Genomic DNA, 24,775 nt, shown 5'->3' with positions numbered 1-24,775 from the left:
TGTTTGAGAGCCTTTCCCTCCATCCCCTCTGAGAAAGCTAGGAATATGGGAACATTTCTCTTAACAAGATGCCTCCATCCAATCCCTCCAGCAGAGCTCAAGGAACCCCAGAGAAGAGGAAGCAGAAAGAATTGGGGAAACAGAGGGGGTGGAGAACGTTTAGATACTTTTAAAAGTTTACATCAGTCAAAAATTTCAAATAAATATGACTTAATTAGTTTCTGTGATGACAGCTTGATTTGTCTGTGGCAGGCAAAATACCAGGTTTTGTTAAAATTTAACTAAAAAAGAGATCATGTCTTTCCACAGTGCTGTTGGTAGAGTTTTTAAAAGATCCTTCAATAATCCATGATGAAGACATGAATCATCTTTGATTTTAAAAACTGTTGAAAGAAAGGAAAAAACAATTCATAGATTTCAAGTATTAGCATATTTTTGTATGACTGTTGGTTGAGCTATGGATACATTTTGAAAATATTGAATGTTGTGTTATTTCAAAATCTGGATGCACTTAAAACCAAGAGAGTGCTTGCCGAGCATTCAATCACCAAAAGCAAAACTAAAGACGGATGTTCCTCTCACCACGACCACAGCAAATGTACACAAGATCAAAATATAAAGTGGGGGAAGAGAAAATATACTGTTTCAAGAAAGATACAGAATGTATATTGGAAAGAATATTTCATAGTACAAAGGTATTATGACTATTTTACATATGTTCTCTTTGACAGAGATTACTAATGTCCTCACTGCAATTATGAAAGGAGGCCAAATGGCATGAGACTCTATCATAAGAACAATAGTTTTAGATAGATGATAGATAGATAGATAGATAGATAGATAGATAGATAGATAGATGATAGATAGATAGATAGATAGATAGATAGATAGATAGATAGATAGATATGTATATATGTTTAGAATACCCTTCTGTATATTCAAATAACACCTTCAGTGTAATGTTAAAAAGACCAAGATGACAGGACAATTAATTTATATATCTTCCACATTAGCTGTGAAATAAATATATTTTTCCCATTAAGTTACATTGCTTCTTTCAAAATTGATAGATAAATCTGATTATGGGAACTATGACTCTAATAATGTCTGCTCACAGTCTAATCTTAATATTTTCAACATCATTTAAATTACATTTTTAACTTTTTTAAAATTACAAATAATTTTCTATACAACTCTACTTTTTAAACTATAATGGTTAGGATTTCTAAAGCTACATGAAACCAGTGTCATAAAAGTTACGTCTGCATTATGACATACAAAACCACAAAATTTAAAAATTCAAATGGTTCTTTGTAATTATCTAGGGCTCTTTTTCAGTTTACGAGAATAACACTTGCTTAATATATTTATAATATATTTCAAAACATCAGCATGAGAATAAAGTTCTAACAAAATTAATATTTGAAGAGAGTAATCTTAATTTGATTATTGAGCAGTATAAGCATAGATCAAAATGTACTGCATACAAAGTAGAAAATTATCATCTCCACAAAATAGAGATAACATTAAATGAAACTGAAAGGGCAGAAGCAAATAAAGCTAGCATAAAATAGTATATATTGATTACATGTGAAAATGTTAATATTTATATTTTACTTAAAAAGAGTAAGAAAACGTTAGTTTCCAGTTGCTCAAGGAAACTTAAGTACTCCATAGAGAGTCTTAGTTATAATTTGTACAAAGGGGAGTGCTGAAAGACAGAGGAAAAAAGTAGAGGAAGAACAATTACATGAAATTTCAGTTTCTTAACTAGACAAATGGCAGCAGCCGTGTATATTTAAGTTGAAAACTACTTTCCACATCCCTGATCTCAAAAAGTCAAAATCAAAACTGTATTTGTATTTAATGAGTCACAATTCAATTCAAATGATTTTCTGGTTGTTGAACAGCGAAGTGCTGTTTCATGTTTATGGAGCTGAAAAAGTATGAACACATATGAAAAATATTTTGATCCTCCTCAGTAAATAGATTGTGTGTCAGAAGAAAAGTAAAGTAGAGATCAGACAAGACCCCATAGTCAAAGAAGTTTATCTGTAAAAGAATTGGTACATAGAAAATCTTTGACAAACACATCAATACTTTGATAAAGCATCGAAACATAATAGAAAAAAAGAAATTATGTTTTTCAGGAGGGATATACATCCTCTTAAAACTATATACAAACTTTTAAACTTGTATTTAAACAGACCTTTCCAATGATGTACACATTTTAGAATGTTCTGAATATGATAAATAATTTTGATGCTATCATTTTCCAATGATAATTTGAGCTTATGATATGAATAAGTAAAAAGCAGCATTTTATTATGAAAACTGAGTAACTTTGAGAAATTAAGAATGCAAATTTAAAATTTGCTGCAAATATTTTCACTTTCTTGATCCAGTGTCATAGAACGTAGCAACTCCTTAGGAAGAAATTTTCTCCAAATTGTAATATATAATGAGTGTTTAATGAGAATTCTACATAAATAGCAGTGAGTTTCTGTGAAGATGCAAATAATATAATCAAAACCAATTTTAAATATTAAATAAAATGCAATTGGCCTCAAAATACATATGTAGACTGTTCCTTTCTGAGTTAAGCTTTTGAAGTTACATACACGTTCTTGAAAAATAAGATGTATGTTCCTAATGCATTTCAAAGAATGAAATCTATCTGTGCGCGTGTGTGTATCAATGTGCAGAATTTGTTTAAGTGCCTTATTTTGCCTTTCTTTTTTTATCATAACTTATATAGTACTTTTGTACCAGAACATTTTGCGTTAGATAAATAAAAAGGTATCTCTGTATTTATGATTTGAATAATATTGCCACAATTTACAAGGCAAACCAAACTGTGCAGTTTTTTTTAATGGTGAAAACAAATAAACAAACCAAAAAATCTATGGAGTGTATTCCCTTTTCCATTACCTCGTTGGAGATTTATTTTGTGAACGAACAGAATTTTGCTGCATAGATGTCATATTCTCACAGCTGTTTCAGTTTTTTTGCCAATAGCACTGGTACGTAGCAGCAGTTTTCACAAGGCAGTCTGATACAATCTACTAAATTTTTAAAAGTTGAGTATCTGGCATTGGAAATTATTGCATCTCTTAAACAAAATGTCAGATTCATTCATGCTGTGGAAAACTATCATCATTCCATTTTTATAAACTGTGTCAGCCTTGCAAATAATCACTCACCTGTTACATCTCCCTAGCGCTGCGGAAAGAATTTAGCATCTTAACATTCCCTGCGCTCCTACAAATAGAGGAACGCCTTGCATTTGCTGATATATGCCTCTTTAAGCCAATCGCCCAGGGTGAGGGCTATTATTTTTTTCTAGAGATGTTTATAGTAATATGAGTCAAGTAAAGATATATACTAAATTCCAAGATAAGAAGTAGGGAAAGCCAGAAATACTAATCTGATGCAAAGTATCAGATAATCAAACTTGACACTTCTGTCTATTTTATACTTATTAACATAAAAATAGAGGATTGTATTACAATTATCATTGATAGTTAATATACAGCATTGGCAGTTCAGAGAGAAATTCATAAAAATGTCAATGAATCATCTTCAGTAAGAAATTAGAAGTCATAGACCATGATGCTGCCTAGAGTAAAACACAACCAATTCCTCAACAAATGTGCTCATGCCCGTGATTATAAAGATTCTAATAAAAACGATGTAGTATTCCCCTCTATATGTAAATATGATTTTTTTTACCATTGGTTAATGAAGAAGCTTCTTTGGTTTATGGCAAAGCAGAATATAGGTAGGCAGAAAACCTAAACTGAATGCAGGGAGAAAGAAGGCGAGGTAATTGAGATGCCATGTAACTGCAGAAGAAGGATGTCAGAACCTTACCATTAAGTCACAGCATCATGGCAATACACAGATTATTAGAAATGGGTTAATTTAAGATGCTAGAAATTCACCAAACAAAGTTGTATTTACTACAGTTTTTTTTTTTTTTTTTTTTTTGTGTGTGTGTGTGTGTGTGTGTGTGTGTGTGTGATTATTTGGGTCTGCATGGCCAGGAACAAAGGCACAGTCTCTGGTTACACAAAAATGTGATTAGGGCCTTAACTTTATGAAGACAATTCCCGGAGTAAAACTTCCAAAAACAAAATAAAAAGTTTCGACAAGTCCTACAATAATGTAGAGATATATATTTTCAAGAGATAGATATTAATTGCATTCTAATAATTTGGTTTTGGCATTTTTTAGTTGTTTGTTTGTTTCAAGAGATGGTTTCTCTTCACAGTCCTGGCTGTCCTGAAACTCACTCTGTAGACCAGGCTGGTCTTCAATTCAGAGAACTGATTGCCTCTGCCTCCCAAGTGCTAGGATTAATGGTGTATGCCACCACTTCCTGGATGACAATTCATTTGTAATAAAGCAAAGGCACAAGAGAAAGTACAGCGAGTGAAACTATGGATGTAATGAAGGGATGTTAATTTCTGAGCTGAAGGTAATTTTAACAGCGCTAGTAGGAAATTAGAGAGAATAGTTAAGAAACAAAGCTAAAATGTATTTCAACAGTGGACATTTTTAAACTATAAGACAATATGCCAGTCCTTGAAAGCAGATACTACAAACGAATTTCAGTGATACCTGAACCAAAAGGAAACATCCTGTTCCAGTGGATTTATGGGCAACATTAATTGTACTTGGTTGCTTAAATAAAAACCATCTTGGGTAGTAGATAAGACAAGGGTGCTGGGAAAAGCTGAAGGGGCACATGAGATGTGGAAAAATCACAACGTGTTGCACATGCATGCGTGAACATTTTAAAGGAAAAATTTTAAAAGTTTTACAGAAAAGGTAGAACTGACAAAGAAAAATTAAAAAGGGAAAAAACAATGGCAAGGCATCTGGTTGTTCTCAGAAACCAGCTGAGACTTGAGAGACATTACAAGCTCTCAGAAAAATGATTTGCCAGGAGTGTGCCAGAAATGTCGCTCAAAACAAAACAAACTCCACGGTGAAATTTTTATTTTGTTTGTTTATCTTGTTTTCTGGGTCAGTGTGTTTGATTTTGTTTAAACATCTTTTGTCTTGCTGGTTTGGGGTTTGTCATTTTTATGTTCCTGTGATTGAGAAAAACAGGGAGGGGAAGGAAGAGAAAGAGATATAACTATGAAATTGGTTAGATAAGAAAGTGGAGAGGATCTGGAGAACAGTTGGGGAATTGAGGAAAATTATTAACAATATATACTATATGGAAAAATATTTTAAAAGTTTAAAGATGAGCAGAAAGGATTCAGAATAGTAACACAGCTTAGAACCAATGGCAGAAAGTTCAACTGAAAATAAACTGGAACTTGTTAGGAATAACAGAGCTCAGCACATTTATCTGAAACCAGTTAGAAGATGGGAAAAAGAATGAACCTTCATCCGGCGATGAATGGAGATAGAGACAGAGACCCACGTTGGAGCACTGGACTGAGCTCCCAAGGTCCAGATGAAGAACAAAAGGAGGAAGAAGATGAGCAAGGAAGTCAGGGTCGCAAGGGTTTCGTCCACCCATGGAGACAGTGTGCCTGATCTAATGGGAGCTCACCAAGGCCATCTGGACTAGGACTGAATGAGCATGTGATCAAACCGGACTCTCTGTATGTGGTTGACAACGGGGTCTGACTGAGAAGCCAATGATAGATAATGGCACTGGGATTTGATTCTACTGCATGTATTGACTTTTTGGGATCCTAGTTTGCTTGGATGCACACCTTCCTAGGCCTGGATGGAGTGGGGAGGACCTTGGACTTCCCACAAGGCAGGGTACCCTGCCTTCTCTTAGGGCTGGAGAGGGAAGGGGGAAGTGGGAGGGAAATGGGAGGAGGGGAGGAGATGGAAATTTTGAATGTTATTATTTATAAAGCAATAAAAAATGTAAAAAAAAAACGAATGACAAACATCCACCTCTGTGGCTCAGGGGCTTAGGCACTGGTCAAGCCTGACGACCTAAGTTTGATACCCAGAAATGTATGGAAGAAGGAGACAGCTCACATTCACAGTTGTGTTATCACCTCCACAAGTGTGCCCTGAAAATGCACACCCATCCAACCCCCAGAGAAATGAAAACTAGTTTTCTTTAATCCCAGAAAAAAGATAAACTTTAAGCCATTAAATTTTAACAAATAGAAGTAAAATAATAAGAAAAATGATGTACTAGATGTCATAAAATAGGTCTGCTAATATTCTATGGTGCTTCAGTTTAATAAACATACCTGCAATTTGTTAACACTATACTTTTAAGAAGCACTATGCAAAACTCTATGAAGACCAACACTGTTGAGAATATGGATTCTGAGCTGCGCCACATGAAGAAGCTAGAATATGCACACTCTACTTAAATATGGACATATTACCAGTTATAAATACTTTTTTCGGCAGATGTGAGGAAATGAAGTCTAATTTGAGCTAGTGAGTTTGTGGAGAGCAAGGATACAAGGGTGGGATTTCCTGGAGATAAATTTACAGATGTATTTTCAACAAAAAGCAGTTCATTAAGACTGGGGAAATTTAAAAAGCACCAAGTCTTTCACACTGGGTCACCTCAGCTTTTAAGACTGTCAATAAAATGCAGTGTTTTAAGTATAGCCTATATGGAATATCAGAAGGACATTACAGAGAGTTAATTATTTTAAAAACTCTTCTAAAATAAGATTAGTAAAGCAAAAATCAAATTAAACATGTATACTATAGAACAAAAATGAGAAAAAGTATTGAAGGAAAGCTCAATGCTAGTAAGTGAAAATTGATTGAACTCTGTCGTAGTTAGAGCTCATGTTTCCTCCAAGTTCCACCACACTGCTGAACTAAGTGTTCTAGATACAAGGAGCAATCTCTGGAGAACAATGTTCGGTCTCAAAAAGTTATTGTAGCAGAAACAGAGTCAGGAAACAAAATAAAGATCATAGAAGAATGATGTTATTTCTATTATAATTTGCAGTAATATATTAGACACTTTCCTACTTACTAAGAGATAGTTGGCCAAGAAAAGCCAATACTAGAATTAAACAGATGTAGAGAAACAAAACAAATAAATATATACCAGTATCCACCAGTGACGGAGTTAGAAAGATTTAAAGTGCATAGAAATTCAAAATGTATATAATATAAACTGATTTTTGTAAAGGTATGACCTAAACTAAATTAATGAATTCAATTTAGTCAAGTCTAATTCAGTACCATGTAATTTATAGAACCTCTTTTGGTTTATTTATTTATTTTTAGGTTACTTTGTGAGAGCTTGCAGATGCATGCTGCTGACCCAGATTTTTGAGACACTTTTTTTTTTTTAGTGAATGTCTTCACCTATACAACATATTTCCTTCTTTTAGTTTTCTGAATAAGTGAACCCAGAGATTGGCGAGATTGTTGGGGTTGAAGAGAACGTTTTGCTCTTCCAGAAGACCAGAGTTTGATGGTCAAATACCCATGAGAGAGCACAACAGCCTGAATCTCCAGTTCCCAGTCATCTAATGCCCTCTTCTGGCATCTGTGGACATTGTATTTAAGTGCCTATACCAACACAGATACACATAAATTATAAATAACAAGGAAAGTAAATTTAAAAAAAAAAAAGTAACCTTTACAAAATTTCCAATATAGGTTGGATAGGATTCAAAATTTAGAAAAGTGTTTATCTTTGTTGTATGAGATCTTTATAAAGTTTATAAGTGTGGCTCCCTTACAACCTTTATTACATTTTCAAGTAGAAATATATATACAATGAAAAATGCAGGTAAGTACAATGCTAAACTACAGTATCAGGACACCTAACTATTTACCACATATGAATTTTTGTTTTCATTTGAGCAGCAAACCGTGCCCTAATAAACCATCCTTTGACACATGTCTAAACACTAATGTGAAACCTGCCTCTCTGACAAAGTAATAGGTCTGACCTTTCCGAAATGTCACTCTGATTTCCCCTGTTTCTATTGCCTTCACTTCTTCTCACAGCATGTGAAATAAATAATGGTAAAGTTCTGAATGGATCTTGTCAGAAGCAAGTACTCTTATACATGTGGAAGGATTGCTTCGATGTATGCGATTACTGTTTTCTCTCTCCAAATCGTTGACACTCTGTGTGATGAAACATTATGCCTGTTGTGGTAAAAGATGCAACTGTTTTCTTCTTTGTTATATTACCAGAAAGAATGAGTGACTGCTGAGGAGGTAACACAAACTGTAAATCTCTCGCTTTGCAAGAAAATATCCCCAGCATAGATAGGAGTAAATAGTCATCAGAATAGCAAAAGTTTAGGACTTCAGCACCTGGAAGGTGGAGGCAGAAGGATGCTGATGCCAGCTGGAAAGTCTGCCTAGCCTGTTTTGCTAGTTTCATGCCAGTGAAAGGCCGTGTTTCCAAAAGACAATTGGATGAAATATGATGAAGTCAACTTGAGGTTGTCCTCTGATCAAAATCATACACACACATACAAATAAATGAGAGGGAAGAAGGGAGAGAGACACAGAGAAAGAGAGGAGACAGAGAGACAGAGAATTCTTTTCAAGCACTGACTTGGGATGCCATGTGCATCAAATAACCATGCCCTGTTAATTGCCGCAAGTGTTATTATAGGATGTAGATAATGAGTCAATGCTACATTCTGGAGAGCACTGGAAAGTAACCATGGAGCATACAGTGATTCTTTTCTTTGATTTGCACCAGTGAGAGTGAAACCATGCTAAACGACGAAAAGCCGTTTTATCACAAGCTTCTAACCTGATGGATGAAAGTGTGAAGCAAGATTGTTGACATAACAGAGACACACATGGTTTTGCTCTTACATAAATAGCCAATATTTTGACTCAGAGTTGAGGAAACACTGCTATTCATATATGGTACCTTGGTAAACATTAAACCTACCTGTTTATATATTAAATTACTGCTGGGTCAACAGTACATGAACTTAACTGAACATGAATAAATGTTGGAACACATTTCATAATAACATAAATCAACAAAACAACACACATGAAGGAATAGGAAAAGGGAATGCACAAAATGAAATTTTATTATCCTATTCTTCTGGAGATAGCTTTTTCCCCTAAACTCTTCTCTGGTAAAATTAGCATTGATGCAATGTTATTATTCTCCTCATTTACTTCTGTACTTCTTTCTGTTAATTTTCTGGTTACAAATTGAAACATATTAATATAATATAATATATTTATTAAAAACCTATGCCTCATGGATAGGTTTCTCCAGATAAATACAATAATAAGCAATACAACCCTGTCATTTTCTGCTATTCACATTTTATTGTGATATTGTCCTTTGCTTGTTCACCTTGGTAATGAACCTAAGTTTATTTGATGTGCTACCAAAAATGAATGGGTAAAGATTAAAATTTAAATTGAGAGCATTATGAAGACAGAGGTATTTTCATATAGGATCTAAGTAAGAAGCAATAAGATTATAATTTTGATTATCATAAGTGATTATACAATTATACTTACACTGTGACAGAAATGCAAGTGGGATCTTCATCATACTGTGAAGACTAGTTCACATCAGCTAGGTGAACAGATGAGCGCTAACTAACAATATAACAGAAAATTAGATTCCCCCAAATAATGTCATATGATGGACAGTTCCAAATGATATTAATCGGAGGTTGTATTTCTCTGTTAACATTGAATTTTTAATATACATTATTAAATTATAAATATATATTATGAATACATACACCTATATATGTACACATATATAAGTACATTACAGAAACAGTACTGGTATCGTCTATATTGATGCTACTGTAAGAATATGGTACCACCGAATGAATAGATGGTGTCACAGTAATAAGAATTTTTTTTTGGTATTGTGTTTACATAAAGCCTGTCTTCTTTGAGAGTTGGGACTAGATCATTATATACTCAGGCTAAATAGGGACCTGAAATATCCAGTGTAGACCTTAATATATCACAGAGTAGAGGGTTTGTCTCCATTAGATAGTAACCAAACAATAAGCCACTTGTGGATTTTATGGAAATAAAATCTATTGCAGCTGTCAACCCCTAAACTATGTTTAGTGAATAAAGATAATTTTAGTATAATAAAAATATGGTGAAATAAACTAGTTTTTTTCAAATATTAGAAGTGGCTAAATTTAGTATTTACATGATCAACAAGCTAGTGTGTGTAGTATCATTGACTTTCTATCAGTTCATTGTGAATGTTGTTTTAGCACTAGAAACATAAATATAATGTAAACTGTTTCTATAATATGGACTTTCAACATTTTTTGTACACATAACTTCAAATGAGCATTGCTGTTAAATGAAAAGGATTTCAAAGGGTTCACACAAAAGTAATGGGTTAAAATAGAGTTTAGATAATAGTCTATCACATTAGTTCTCAAGTTGTGGCTTGCAACATCTTTAGGGTTGCATATCAGATATCTCGCCTAACATATATTTACATTACAATTCATAACAGTAGCAAAGTTACAGTTAGGAAGTAGCAGTAAAATAATGTTATGGTTGGGGTCACCATGACATGAATAACTGTTTTAAAGAGTCACACCTTTAGGAAGGTTGAGGACCACTGCTCTATCAATACAAAAGGGAACAGTGCTAAGCAAGTACAGATATTGAATATTTTCTAGAAGTTTGCAATATAATCTACTTTAAGGCTTCTGTTTGATCTCAGTTAAAGATAGCTTTTTTTTAAAAAAAAAAAGAGCTCAAAAAACATTGCTCAGGGGCTGGAGAGATGGCCCAGCTGTTAAGAGAATTGCCTGATCTTCCAAAGGTCCTGAGTTCAATTCCCGGCAACCACATGGTTGCTCACAAGCATCTGTAATGGGGTATGGCGCCCTCTTCTGGCCTGCAGGCATCGGCATACACTCAGACAGAATATTGATATATAATAAATAATTTTTTTTTAAAAAAAATCATTGCCCAGATGTTAAAACGTACTTTCTGCATTATTACAGGTCCCTTGACTTGGTTTCCAACATCCATCCATGTTGGACAACTCACAAATATCCAGTAACTTTAGCTCCAGACTATCTGATCTATTCTCTCCACTACAAACACCCACATGTGTTACTTAGAAAGATAGACACACACAGAGAGAGAGACACACACACAGTATTTTCTTAAACTGATTTAACAGGAAGAAAAAGGAATATTCATATATTGCCAGGTTTTATGGACAAAAGTTTTTCCTAAAGTAATTACAAAAGGCTGGGGATCTGAGTGCTCAGTTAAAAGTGTTTGTTGCTCTTGCAGAGGACCAAGTTTGGTTCCCAGCATTCAAATGGCCCCTCCCAACCCTATGTAATTCCAGTTCCAGGAGATCTGTTGCCCTCTTCTGGCTTCCTTTAGCATTGAGTGCATGTGGGGCAAAAAATAAATTCAGGCAGGTGAAGCATTCATACACAGAAAAGAATGATAAAGAAACGACTGAGAATTAAACAGAAATTTAACCTTGGTTAAGCATGGGCCCATGAGCATTTCTCTGATAAATTTCATTCCAGAGAGTTCGTCTTCTCATCATCCTAGGACACAAAGCAGGAGGTTGGCACACACATTAGCAGATTGGATGCAAATTTGTTTACACAAAACATTGAAATTAGTCCAGCTGTTTTACTTTAAGCAGCAGCCAAAAGGATAAAAGAGAAGAAGAAAAGACACCCGAGCTCTAAGTGGCTCCATCTATGTGAAAACCCAGTGCGTCTTCTGGACTACATAGGTCAGCCACTCCTAATGTGCTGCCAATGAATGAGGGAGTTGTTGCCTTGTGCTCCAGGAGATGAGCGAGCCTCCCTTTTCCCAGGTGTCCTCTCTTTGATCCCTTATCTTGCAGGTGCAGCCCCTTCTGCATAAAGCTCCAAACAAAAGTGCAGGCAGCTCAGTTTAACGTGGTTACCGATATCTGGAAACCAGTCAGATTCTACTTCTAAAGGAGCTGCAAAATTCACTACTGTTTGTGAAACTGTTGATTCCAAACTGAAAGCAAATTTAAGATCTAAAAATTTCAGATGAACTAAACATGTAATTACATTTTAAGTGACTAATAAGAAATGAGCCTGTCTTCACTAGTCTATAACAGAAGTCTCATAGCATGAAAATGCATTGCAAAATTATGCTTTTGAATTATTTTCTCAGTTGACAGACTTAATCATGAAGGTATGACTTTCATGAGACAGTGATATTATGAACATTATGGTTCTCAAATTTCTTTCAAATCAGGCAACCTCCGTAGTGTAAACAAACAAAACAATTAGATCAGATATCCCTGTTTGTTTGTTTTTTTTTAATTGTTTTACAAAATTTGTCTAATTGCTTGAAAAACTAAACCAAAATAAAACAAGAAAGCACAGCTAATGGTCTGGCCTTGCAACAGGAATGAGAAAATTTTGGGATGACAAGAACATGAGAAAAACATTTGGTACAAATCTGCTTGCTCCTACATCCACACCAAGTTCATGGAAGTGAAATTATAAATTAGCATGTATTTGAAAATTCCAATAAATCGGTGAAATTATAATATCATCAATCTTTCACCAGAGAACTTGGCTGATGATAGTGCACTTGCAGCATCAAATGCAACATTGCAATGCACAGTTGCACGAAACACAGCTATAGCTGCATCTTCATTACTTCAGACAAACTCTGGGAGGCCTGAGCACATATCCAAATGTGCGATCCTACTTCAAACAGTTTCTTAAAGTTACTGTGTCCCCATGAAGAGCCTAAAATTCAGTAAGTATAGTTAAGTAGACTTGAATTGTTCATGGGAGAGCATTAGTGTCTTTTCTGAGTCTTTGAATTGATTTATTTATCTGATTATTTTGCTCTGCCTTTTGAAACAAAGTTTCCACTTATCACTGGCTGTGCTGCAACTATGTAGAGCAGGCTGACCTTGAACTAACAGAGATCTATCTTTCTCTGTTTTCCTAGTTCTGGGAATAGCAGTTTATGCTACTATGCCTGGATTGAGCCTTAATTTTTTTTTTTTTTGATTTTTCGAGACAGGGTTTCTCCGTAGCTTTTTGTTTCCTGTCCTGGAACTAGCTTTTGTAGACCAGGCTGGCCTCGAACTCACAGATACCCACTTGCCTCTGCTTCCCGAGTGCTGGGATTAAAGGCGTGCGCCACCACCGCCCAGCTTGAGCCTTAAATTTTTAAAATGAGGGTTGAAGGGGAGGGGAGAGGCAGGGAGGAGAGCAGAGAAAAATGCAGAGCTTAATAAAAATCAAAAAAAAATGAGGAAAACATTTAAAATGAAGTTAATATGACATTTCTGGATACATGTTCACACAAAAGAGAGTTTCCAACTGTAGAGTTTAGGAAGGGCAACTGTACTAAATAGCTGTATCTGAAAACACGGTTTATTCCCTTCGCAACAAAACAACTATTTTGAACAGCTGTGTTAAATTGGTCATGTTTTTTTATGATGACCATGATGTATAAGTGTGCCATTTACTTTCTAAGTTAACCTTTTTACCTGTTGAAATTCCTGCATCCTTTAGCCCCGTAGCCTTGCTCTCTGACATATTCCCTTCAAGAGCTCTTGCTTCACAACCTCTCAGTGTTTAGGATAAGCATGGAAGCTTCCTCCTCCAGTAAGTTGCTTTTTCCCAAACCAGTTAACTCTAAAGAGACATCCAGGAGACCCCTCCTACAGATAGAAAGTGGAGAAAAGGAACTAAGAACTAATTTGGCAAGTCATTTATTCTGTAGGTTGTTTCCTCTTTGTGTGAGTGTGGGGAGGGAGAGCAGTACTGCACATATTTCAACCAGGATGCCCTTGAGGAATGAAGAAGATTTGTGGACTCGTCGTTTAATAATTTTAAAATTCTAAAAAAAAATCATTAACCCTTGCAAATAAATGTTAGAAAAGAAACTGTACACAATTTAGGAATATTCCCATTCTTAAAACTCTATTGAACTTGGTAGGAGTCTACATTTTTTTTGTAGAAAAAAACTCATGATAAAATTAGTTAATATTGTATCCTAATGAATTGATGTGTAACCCCATAATTCATTCGTCCTATTCTTTATTCTAAATTTTACTCAAAATTGATGTTCTAGAATCTAAGAATAACTAATTTTAAATCCATTTTTCTTTTGGCCCTTTTGCTAGATTTTTTTATTTGATAAGGGCATAGAAAGGACATCTCATGCACTATAATGGAAATCCTTCCCTAAGTATAGTCTATAAAATTGCAAACCATCTTCTGTTCCTATTGTGCTGACTGAGGTATCCAACTTTGGCAATTATGTCAAAGGAGTAGCTAACAAATGCAGTTTCCTGTTAATGTAACTGCACGGTGGCTGCATATATAATATCATTGGATTCTGACCTTTCTAATAAAGTAGTTTCTCTAAGCCTAAGGTTTGTACTTAAAACTGGGGAGATCCCTATAAGCATTTAACCACATACATGTTTTAGGTTTTGAAACTGCTGTGAGAAAATGGTTTCTGTTTCTGTTCTTATTAACCATGAGCAAAAACACCCAGCCCAGGCTTCTCATGTGCATGCAACAAGGAAAGGGTAGCTTGCAAATGAAGATGATAATCTGGATTTCTCAGCTGCTTGTTCGAGTTTAGGACTGAAATGATGTGTTGGGGTGAGAACTGTTGTTTGAAACCACTGCGTAAAGAGTATCACACATACAAACTACGAAAAATGCTGATTTTTAAAACATCTCCCCAAACACGACAATGCTGTAGTCTCTCTGTAAACCAGGTGCCTCTGAGCTTCATGGAATTAATCATACTGTCTATTTTTTGAAGTGGTATCTGGCCATATTTGTGATTCAATGTTTAAAAGGTCTGTTCTATTACTTTAAAACCCCCATGACAGGCAGTCTTTTAAAAACTGCTAGGATAAGACAGAGGAAGAACTTTGGCTTTCCTGAAAATTAATTTGCTATTTTATATATTTCACTCACTTTCTGTACTTTTCAAGTTCTGCAATCATCAAAAGTCTTTATCTTCCAGAATTTTATTCAAACCTGTAGTAATTAAAAATGTTTCATATGTTACACTTATGAGGACAACCACATAACAACATTGGGTTTGTCAATGAAATTTCAATACCTGTAAAATTTATTGTTATTTCTAAGGTAGAGTCTTGGAGGATTTTTTTTTTGTGTAAATAAGTTAAACTTGAACACTTGAAAACATTTCAAGTAACTAGAAATGTAACTAGAAAAGTAACTAGTAACTTAACCTTAATAAAACCCAGGAGGGATATTAAGGATTGGTTGTGTAGATTTACATTTCAGAAAGGAAATTGTTTCCAATTTACAAAGAAAAAAATGGTTAAAATTTAAGAATACATGAACATTATCGTATAAACTGATTTTACTTAGGGATCTATAACCAATGATGGTTAAAACGTTCAGAGAATAGGATTATTTGATTAGTGCATCCTCTTAGCTATGTATTTCTTGTGCATGTCTTTGCACATGGCCCGCCCACAGCCACAGCTCATCAGCACCTGAGTGGAGGCCCAAGGATGAATGCTAGTAGTTGCTCCTCTTCTTATAGCCTGTAGGTCCCAGGATTTGAACTCAGTTTATCACATAGTAGCAAGTGTCATCATCCTCTGAGCCATATGCGTGTTTTTTTAATCAGTATTAAGAAAATCTTCTCCTACCATAAACCATCCCTTTTTGTCCTCACTACTTCTTGTATTTTTTCCACAAATATGTGATGATCAATAGTTTTATGTGCTTCTACTTGATATATAGTACTTAGATGTGAACTTTTATGGTTCATTATCTTCATTGGTACCACCTAAACTAACTCTGAAACAAATTGAAAAGCTATAAAATAGAAAGCATTAAACCTGGTCTCTAATGCCCAATAAAGCAGCCTCATGTCAGGAGCTAATGCCCATGGCAACCTCGGCAAATTCACTGGTACCTTCTGTAGACATGTACTTATTTATAATATATGAGCAATGGCTCTCCTGATATTTAAGAATTCTATGAGTCCTCTGACTGTTATCATTTGTGACACAATGAATAGACAAATCTATATAAGTACATCCGTCAATTGGCATTCGAGTTAATCCACAGCAAAATGCAGGGATGAAATTGGTCCAGAAGTCTGGCTAACACTTTTTTTTTTCAGATTTGTGTACTTTCTTGACACATAGACACAGGAAGAGAATCTATTTATAATATAGGATCAACAGGAACCGTAGAGTATTGCATGGGTGGGGAATAGCCTGGCATCTTATGCCCTATGTGAAGTAAGAGCTAGTGAGAAAAGACTATACTTTGTATTGGGTGTTAGGGAAAGTTAAGCACTGGTATTGTCCATGAAGAATGCTCATTTTGCACAGGTAAGTTTCATTAAACGATAATTCTGCCAGGCCCTTGGTGGCATGCTTGATTCATAATAAATCACCTACCTCAACAAACCCACTGAAAATACAATATTTTATAGACACATATGAACAGTGCAGTTAAGGCTTAGAAAATTTTGAATTCTTTATCTAAAGATGTTCCCTGGCATTATCATAATCTGACTTTCAAATTTGTGTGTGTGTGTGTATGTGTGTGTGTGTGTGTGTGTGTGTATGTGTCCAGAGCTCTTGTGTTGTTGTTGCTGCTGCTGCTAGGTCTTTTTGTTTTGTTTTGATTTTGTTTTTGTTTTTTGGGTGGATTTTGTTGTTTTTCCACTATATTGGAGTGGTTTTTAAATTTCAGAAAACACTAAAATTAACTACTTGGCTTGTTAGAAACCTAATCTTTGTGCCCAACTCCCAGATCACCTGATTCTATAGACTGCTGGTTGGCAGGGATGTTTGTAGAGGACACCTGCACTCCTTAGAGATACCTTGAAGAGTGTGGCAGTGAATGTGCTTATGGAGCAGAGAGTGCTGTTGTGACAGCGAATGCCACCGCAACCCCTCTGACATTTTCCATCTGTGAGAGTCTCATGCCAATGTTATAAGGTTAGACATTTTAGGAGGGATTTTGGTTACAGTGGTGGGACGCGGCTACCTTCCATAGAACACATTAACCCCGAGAAATCCATAGCACAAAATAACATCCTGGCAATCAGAAATGGAATTGATGCCTGGAGGGACAGTGTCCCATGAAGGCAAGCTGATCAAAAACATAAGATGGGGAGGTCTGGGATATATTTAAGTAGTTGGTTTTTGTCAGTGACTTTCTGTAACCTGTTTATCAAGACAAAAACAAAAGCCTGATGGGAAAACTAATGCTGACATAATTCTGTGGGCTTGGTAGTAGATGGGCCTGGAAAACACCATGAATCACCTACACTGGCTCAGGCTCACAGTAGAGAGGTGAAGTTTATTGCTATAGTTCCTGTTTTATCACCTCACACAGAACTCATGCAAAATTAAAATGGTAATTCTCATTATATCCGTAAACTGCACTGTGTGTAAAATGAGAGAAAGAGGGCAGTAGAACGGAGTCTAATGAGAAGTTCATTATATCTGCAGACAGCATTGAGGAGTACCATGCTTTGCATCTCACATGTCCTTTCCCAGTACTCTCTTCCTTTGCAATGAGTGCTTCTAATCCCAGAACTCTTGAAATTCAAGGAAAAGATGGCATAGTTTCTCAAATAGTTATCTTGCTAAGGTGTCAGGGGTCTCAGGGAGAATACTGCTTGGTGGTGCAGGTCAGCAGCTAGGCATGGCAGTACATGTCTGCAATTCCAGCACTTGACAGATCCAGGCAAGCGGATGAGGAATTAAAAGAAGGCCTCAGAGACATAGAGGGTTTGAGCCCAGTTTGGGTTACACGAGACATTGTGTCCCCTGCAAAAAATAATAGTTAACCACAAATGGATAAAATATTGATTTTTTTTTTGACATTTGGCAGATTTTCTGGAAACTCTGAAGGGTAAGTACAAGAACTTGTATCTTGGGACACTAGAAATGTATCTGCTTTCATGGAAGGAAAGTTCAGCTTAGAGCCAGTCCCTGTCCCCAGGCATCCCCACACACATTTGTTTGCTCTGAAATCTTAGCAAACATCTTACTTCAGAGCCTTTGTTTCCTTAGAAACACAAAGACATTGTTCCTGCCTCACCTGCCCTTTGTTTTGTCAATCACAGAAGAGTTCTTCTGTATGTAGAACCATAAATATGCCATTTTCTGCAGGAGGGTTTTCTGCCTATACCAGATAAGTCTCCTTCAATCTTCTGCCACTACACTCCGCAGACAGAAAAGCTGGCTTCAGCATAGGCAACAACCGCAACTAAGTCAGAGATTGTAGGAAGACTTAATTTATCCACTGATTCTGCCTGTTTCTCCTTGAGGGATCTCAAGGGAGCTTTTCAAGATTCCAAAGACTGTTCCTTTACTATGTCTCCTCATGCACTCTTGCTACTAGAGCTTGCAAGGCCACAGCCTTCTGACTCTACCCACACGGAACATTCCAGAAAGTGAAGCACCTCGAATGGGTCTTTTTGATTGCTTTCAAGGAGATCACTGTCTAGGAACTTTCAGTTCCAAATTGCAGGAACCATTCAAACTCTCCCAGGGCTTACTATTAGACTGGCTTTAGGAAAGCTTTGGGACCAAGCCTGCAGCAAAGAATGATCTTCTGGGAAAAGAGAATCCTCCTCCTGCCTTAGTGGTCTGTCTACACAGGTTCTCCACTACATTTTCATTATGTAGTGTCCAGCAGACTTCAGAGGCCTCTTTCAGGAGTCACCTGGCTAAAGGAAAAGAGCATAGAGAAGTCCTGGGGCTTTGAGATTACCGATGATGTTTTATTTCCATTAGCCTGTTGTGCCTGCACTTATCCTGACAGGCCCACTTGCTTGGAATCTTTGCTGTGCTTTAAACATGAAATTAACTCTCCTGGCAATCTTTGGCCCCAAAACATCAAGGTAGAAAGGAAGACGTCATAGAAGCTCACTGCGGGAAGACTCCATTCTTTGTCTTCCCCCAAAGACCTTTGGCATCTACTGGAGGGAGTGTATCTTACAGAAGTTGTTTCCGTGGGGACAACAGCTGCAGTCACTTTGGAGAAATGCAGCTTTTTCTCCTTTCCCCTGTCCTGCCTCTAGACCGCTGTGCTATGAAAGCCAGAGACAATCTGGTGCACAGGGAAAATGAATGTGAGGAAACCCCACAAAAGTACACAGCTTTACTTAGTAGACTCTGACTTCTACTCTCAGGGCCCCTGGTAGCTCTTAGATATATTCATTATCCTCCCTCCTACTAACAACAGACACCACACACACACACACATATATTCTCAACCTGATTGAGTCAAGGGACATTTCTATTTCAAAAGTTTTGATTTTAAGCAAAAGCAATAAATATTCACAAAGGAAACGGAAAGGAGATACACCTATCCAAATTGTATCAGAAACATGCCTCAGTCTCTTAAACATCCTGTCTGGATGGTGCTAATAGGGGGAGGGCTGAGACTTGGGTAAATTTTGTTTGCTGTTTTTACTGTTATGTGCAGATAATGTATTCCTTCCAAGCTCTTTGACAAACACTCTCAAGATACTATGCTTTCTTTTCTTTTTTTCTTTCCATTCTTTTTTTTAAATTTATTTATTTATTAAAGATTTCTGTCTCTTCCCCCCACCGCCTCCCATTTCCCTCCCCCTCCCCCAATTAGGTCTCCCCCTCATCTTTTACCTCCCTCCCTCTGCAACTCCTTCCATCCCCTATCCTCCTCCTCCTCCTTCTCTCTCTCTCTCTCTCTCTCTCTCTCTCTCTCTCTCTCTCTCTCTCTCTCCTCTTTCTCCTCTATTTCTCTCCCTTCCCCCGTCCTCTCCTCTCAGGTGTGTCAGATGAAAGCCTTGCAATTGGAAGATGAGTCTAACAGTCCCTATGCACAAAGAGTTTCAGGAAAAGACCACCCTGGCATGAGCGACTGAGACAAAAATCACAGCTCAAGCTTCTTCTTGCTGCTTTGACACCAGCTTCCAGCCAGCAAGAATGACCTGGGGAGACTGGTATGTGGTCCTCCCTCCTTCAGAGCTCTAAGCCCTGTGACCTAGTCATTGTGTACTGGGAGTCCCAGAGGCAGCAGGGAGGTGCACCATTCCTGACTTCCAAAGTCTAGCAGAAATCGCAGAGCATGCAACTGGAGAGAGAGTGAGGGGCATAGTACCCAACCTTCCACCTGCTGCAGGCTCAAGTGTGCTGCCTGCACCACAGGGCCTTCCTGCGCCTTAATTGGACTTCCACTCCCCCATGCTTTGAAAGGAAGAGTGAGAAAGCACCCAGGCGGTCCTCTTTCACGTGGGTGGGACCCTTAACCAGGACTTAAGATTCACAATATCTTTTTTGGTGAAACCTAAACAGAACACTATTCAGCTAGAAGATGTATTTCAACCCGCTTTTCCTCTCACCCTCCTCCCCTCCCTCCCCCTCTCTCTTGTATTTCTGAGCCCCCCACCTCTCTTCTTCCCTACCTCCCCTTGCTTCAGCTAGAATTAGACACAGGCAAGAAAGAAACCCAAGCTGCAACTCCACCGTCCTCCAGTTTGGTGTCAGGCACAAGGCTTTTCGTTCAGGTAATTCTGGTGGCTAGAGAAATGCTCCCAGGAGGTTAGCTACCTTTTGAGCCCCGCCCAAGAGACTCAGGCCTACGAACACCACTTAATTTCCACCACGAGGCGTTTCCTCCCCCTGAACCTCTTTGTCATTGCTCTTGCAGTCAAAAGTGAAGGCTGAAGGATGGAAACTATAGACAGATGGTAGAACTGTGGCATATGAAGGCGTTTAGACAACACCGTGCACCATGGATTGCCTGACCTCTCACATTAGCCTCTGTTAGGGTTTTCAGAGACACTCTAAGCTTTTCTGTGGACCCAAGTAACCCGAAAAAAAAAAGAAAGAAAAGAAAAAGAAAACAACATGGGATACAAAAGAGGGATTAGACACTAGAATACACAATGTGTAAGAGTATGCAGCAATCTCAGCCTTCAGAAAACCTTGAGAGGGAGGTAAAATTAAATTTTATACAGGAGAAGAAATAAGCCTCTGTCAAAATGGGCAGCCCCACTCCCAGGTGTTGGAGTGTTTAAAACACTTAACGCTTGCAAGTTTTTTTGTTTTTTGGGTTTTTTTTTTTTTAATTTGAGGATAGTCTTTGGAGAAATAAAGTGTCAGACTTATCTACCAAGTACCAGAGGTATGGCAATTAAGAACTTTATTACCATTTTTCAAAAAAGGTTTTAATGACCTGTGCCATATAGATTTTGGACAAGACCAAAGCGGACTATGACATGCTGCATCTTTAGAAAGTCCTTAAAGCTAGGAGAGACTCAAAGGAGACCAAAGATCTTGGTCCAAAGTGTAGGAGATAGGGATGGAGGAGAGGGGTCTCCCCCACTGCCAATGCCATTCAAAGCAAATTAACATTTGTTTCATTTTCTGTGGCGCATTTTCTTCGTAATCTACGGTAGGTGCTGGCAGCTAGAGCTGAAATAGCAGGCGGCCCAGCTCTGCATTTCTCTGGCTGACGTGCTCCGCCGGCTTTGGCAACTCACTCCTTCTAATGTGCCCCCGAAACGCTTTGGCTCAACAGGTACCTCATGAAAATTCGCACTTAACCCTCGGTCATCTTCTTGAAGGAGACGCTTTCACGTTTCTTGCCCCTGCCCTGGCTGCTGCTGGCTACCGGCGACTCCTCCACGCGGAGCCCTGCGCGTGTCTAGCAGGCAGCCCGAGGGCCGTCCATTAACCACCCACTCCGAGTGGCAGGAAAACTAAGCCCAGACGTGTCTCTCGTCGCACACCCGGCTGGCGACAACAACCCCTTGTAAGCAACCTGAGACGGGTTTTGTGCAATAGATCGACTAGTTACATCGCGGCGAACAAGCGTTTTTATCGCCAGGACACACACACACACACACACACACACACACACACACACACACAGCTCTAAATAGAAGGTTGGGGTTACAAAGCAGTTGCTGTCACAGAAAGCAGGGGCGACTTCTTGCCATTTAGGGATGTCAATTAAAATTCGGAACTGACCACCCATCCTTGGTCATCGCTGAGAAAGAGGTAACCTCTCCACTTCCCCCTCCTCAAACATGAATTATCATATCCACTGAATGCAAATGTGCTGCCTTCTGCGAGGGGACAGCCAGCTGCAAGCTGGACAATAAAGTGTTTCATAGAGACGCGGCCCGATTGCGGTTCAGGGAGGCACTCCTGTACAAAGGAAGAAGCGCCCAGTTTGTGCTGATAGCCTTGGCGCGCCTGGGCCAAAAACTGCCCCTCCACCCTCCAAGGCACAGGCACCCATGATTAGAAACTAGCTCCGCTACAAGCTGCATTTCCCCCTGTGTCTGTTGGAGCTGCTGCGAGGACGGAGAAGTGCTTGTTCAGAAATGATGGCTTGAGTCATAGACACCTCTCGAGTATTCTTTGCAGCAATTAATGGGCAATGGGCGCAGAAGTTATGGAATAGCTGCGAGTCTGTTTTGTCCCCCGGACAGCTCTTTCTCCAGAGATCCAACTGCCCCTTGCCTTCCTGCTTAGGAATAAATTTTCCATCCCACCCGCCCCCACTCCCTGTCTGTGCATGTGACACTCATTGTACCTGTCTGAACGCAGAGACTCGCCAGGGATTTTCTTTTTGGTCAGCTGCTAATGACTTTCCTCCTACCTTCATTCATCTCAAAGGTGGATCTTTACACTTTGTGACATCTCAGCCTCATTTAAGATTTTTTTAAACCAAGCATTTTAACAGAGCACCTAAGGAAGCTCCCCTACATTTACCCTTGCCTAGGAAGCCACGTAGAAATAATTCAAATTTGTATGCAGACATTCATGTTGGTGTGAGCAAGCTCAGGAAGGCTCTATCTCCTAATGCATTTAAAAACCGATGCATTCCTAGCATGTTGGCAACTTTGTTGACCGAAATGGTTAAAAAAGCACTCACGCCAGTGTCTTCAATAAAAAAAAAAAAAAATCTGTGCAAAGAATCAAACCACACGGATTCCACAAGAAATCATGCTAATCCTCCCCACTTAAAAAAAAGTCTTGCAGAGGAATTCTGCGTGGATACCCACTAGTTAGAGGCTATAGGAACCAACTCACGTATTCTGTTTGAGCATACTGCAAGAATATTTATTGAGCACAAGCTCAATCACCGCATTGAACGCCAAATCTGGCAAGCAAAATGCATTTCCTATCTGAGGGAAGGAAAAAGAGCTGTGAATCAACTCGTTCATCAGTATTATCCCGATTATTTTATCCGTGCAAATTGCAAACTAAGCTTGCTGGCCTCTCTCAGGCGACAAGTCACCCCATCTCCAGCCACAGCAGAGGGTACCCCCGAAAAACAGACCTACCTTTTACACAAGACAGCGTCAATAAAAAGACGAGGTTCCAAAACGTAAATCCACTTTTAATCCCCATTTTCTTCCTCAGGATGAAGTCTAGGCGGCCACATTTAGCGCATCTTCGCGTGCCAGGCTCCCGGGGTTTGGATTCCTTTGCTCTGCTTTCCCCTTTGCGGCTCCCTTTCATATTATTCGCGAGCTCTGGATTCTGGCTCCTCAGCCCAGCGCAGTGGAGTTGTTGCTGTTGTTGGTGCGCGGTCACAGCTCGGAGTGAATGGTGTTTCTGGGATACCACAGCAACCTTGACGAGGACTCAACCATCTCTCCAACGGGGGCACAGAGTCTCCGCTACTCTGGATTCTGTCTTTTCTTTGGCGTTTTTTCCCCTCCACCAAAATTAACCTTAAATCTTGCTCCTTACAACCTACACCAGAGAGCACTAGTAAGCCTCGGAAAGCCCCGCTCTGCTCTCTGATAAACTCCCCACGATATTTGCAATCTCGGGGCTTGGATTATTTTTCCCCCCGAATAGATCAATTCTGCCAGCAAAAGCAGTTCAAGAAATATTATGTTAGTGAGCTCTCCATTGCAGCCTGCGAATACAGAAGCATGCTAAAAGGAGTATTTTCAAGTGAAGAGCTGCGTCGCTTTTAGGAGAAACTGTGAGGAAAATGAATTGGGTTCCATCGATGCCCACGTCGTTAGAATGGGACATGTGTTACTACAGTAGTTGCATATATCCCAAGCAGCCCTCAGACATCTATTACACTTTGATTTAATTGAGAAGGGAAATCACAGATAATTTACTTGCACGTAAAAATTTACATATTCGAATACCTACGTGTAAAAGCCACGGCAAGGATTTTATCATTTGGTGAACATATGTCGCCCATGGCTGGGGCAGGGTTAGGGTTGGGAGGGAAGTCAGAATATTTCCCTAAATAGTTCATCTTTCCTCTTTCCCCCACCTCCAAGTAGCCTGTGTGCAACAGCAGTTAAGCCAGTTGTGTGTGTCGTTATCATCTAGAGAAAACTCATTTTCCTTAATTCTAAATTGATCCCAAATATGTAAATGGAAGGTTTCTTTCAAACGGCAAAATGTATATGTCTATACATTTTGGACTTGGCAGCCCCATAAAGCAGGCAAGGGTTAAGGCTATGCAAAGAAAGAGTTCTTGCGCCATCTTCTGGCTGTCTACAAGCCTCCAGCTTCTCCTTCACATCTAAAGGGACCCTGTTTTATCTCCTATTGTAGAGATGTGTCCCTGAGACTAGAATGATTTTCTTACACATACAAATTTTTGGATTTTTTTTCCTGCCAGATCCTGGCCCAAATATTTTGATGATAAAGTTTTGTAGACCAGAGGCCGGATTGACGATATTACCCTTTTGATAACTTGGTCTTGTCTCAAGAGTTTGGAAGGGCTGCAGTGCAGACTCTGGAATAGGTAATTACCAGTGCCTGTGGGTTGGCCCT

General features: G+C 38.4%; 1 protein-coding gene across 1 annotated transcript in view; it reads right to left on the bottom strand.

The window, feature by feature from the left end:
• Csmd3 (CUB and Sushi multiple domains 3) overlaps nt 1–23,568 on the bottom strand; it is a 944,903-nt gene extending 921,335 nt beyond the window's left edge. The window contains exon 1 of the mRNA XM_075961035.1: nt 23,308–23,568. Within this exon, the coding sequence (XP_075817150.1) occupies nt 23,308–23,485 (178 nt within the window). The 5' untranslated portion in view covers nt 23,486–23,568. The remainder of the gene's footprint in view (nt 1–23,307) is intronic.
• Between the last annotated feature and the right edge of the window lie 1,207 nt (nt 23,569–24,775).

Source organism: Microtus pennsylvanicus, chromosome 2 (genome assembly GCF_037038515.1).
Source record: "Microtus pennsylvanicus isolate mMicPen1 chromosome 2, mMicPen1.hap1, whole genome shotgun sequence".
NCBI classification, from domain to species: Eukaryota; Metazoa; Chordata; class Mammalia; order Rodentia; family Cricetidae; genus Microtus; species Microtus pennsylvanicus.
Note: the sequence above shows the minus strand (reverse complement) of the source record. Positions and strands in the feature narration are given on the sequence as shown.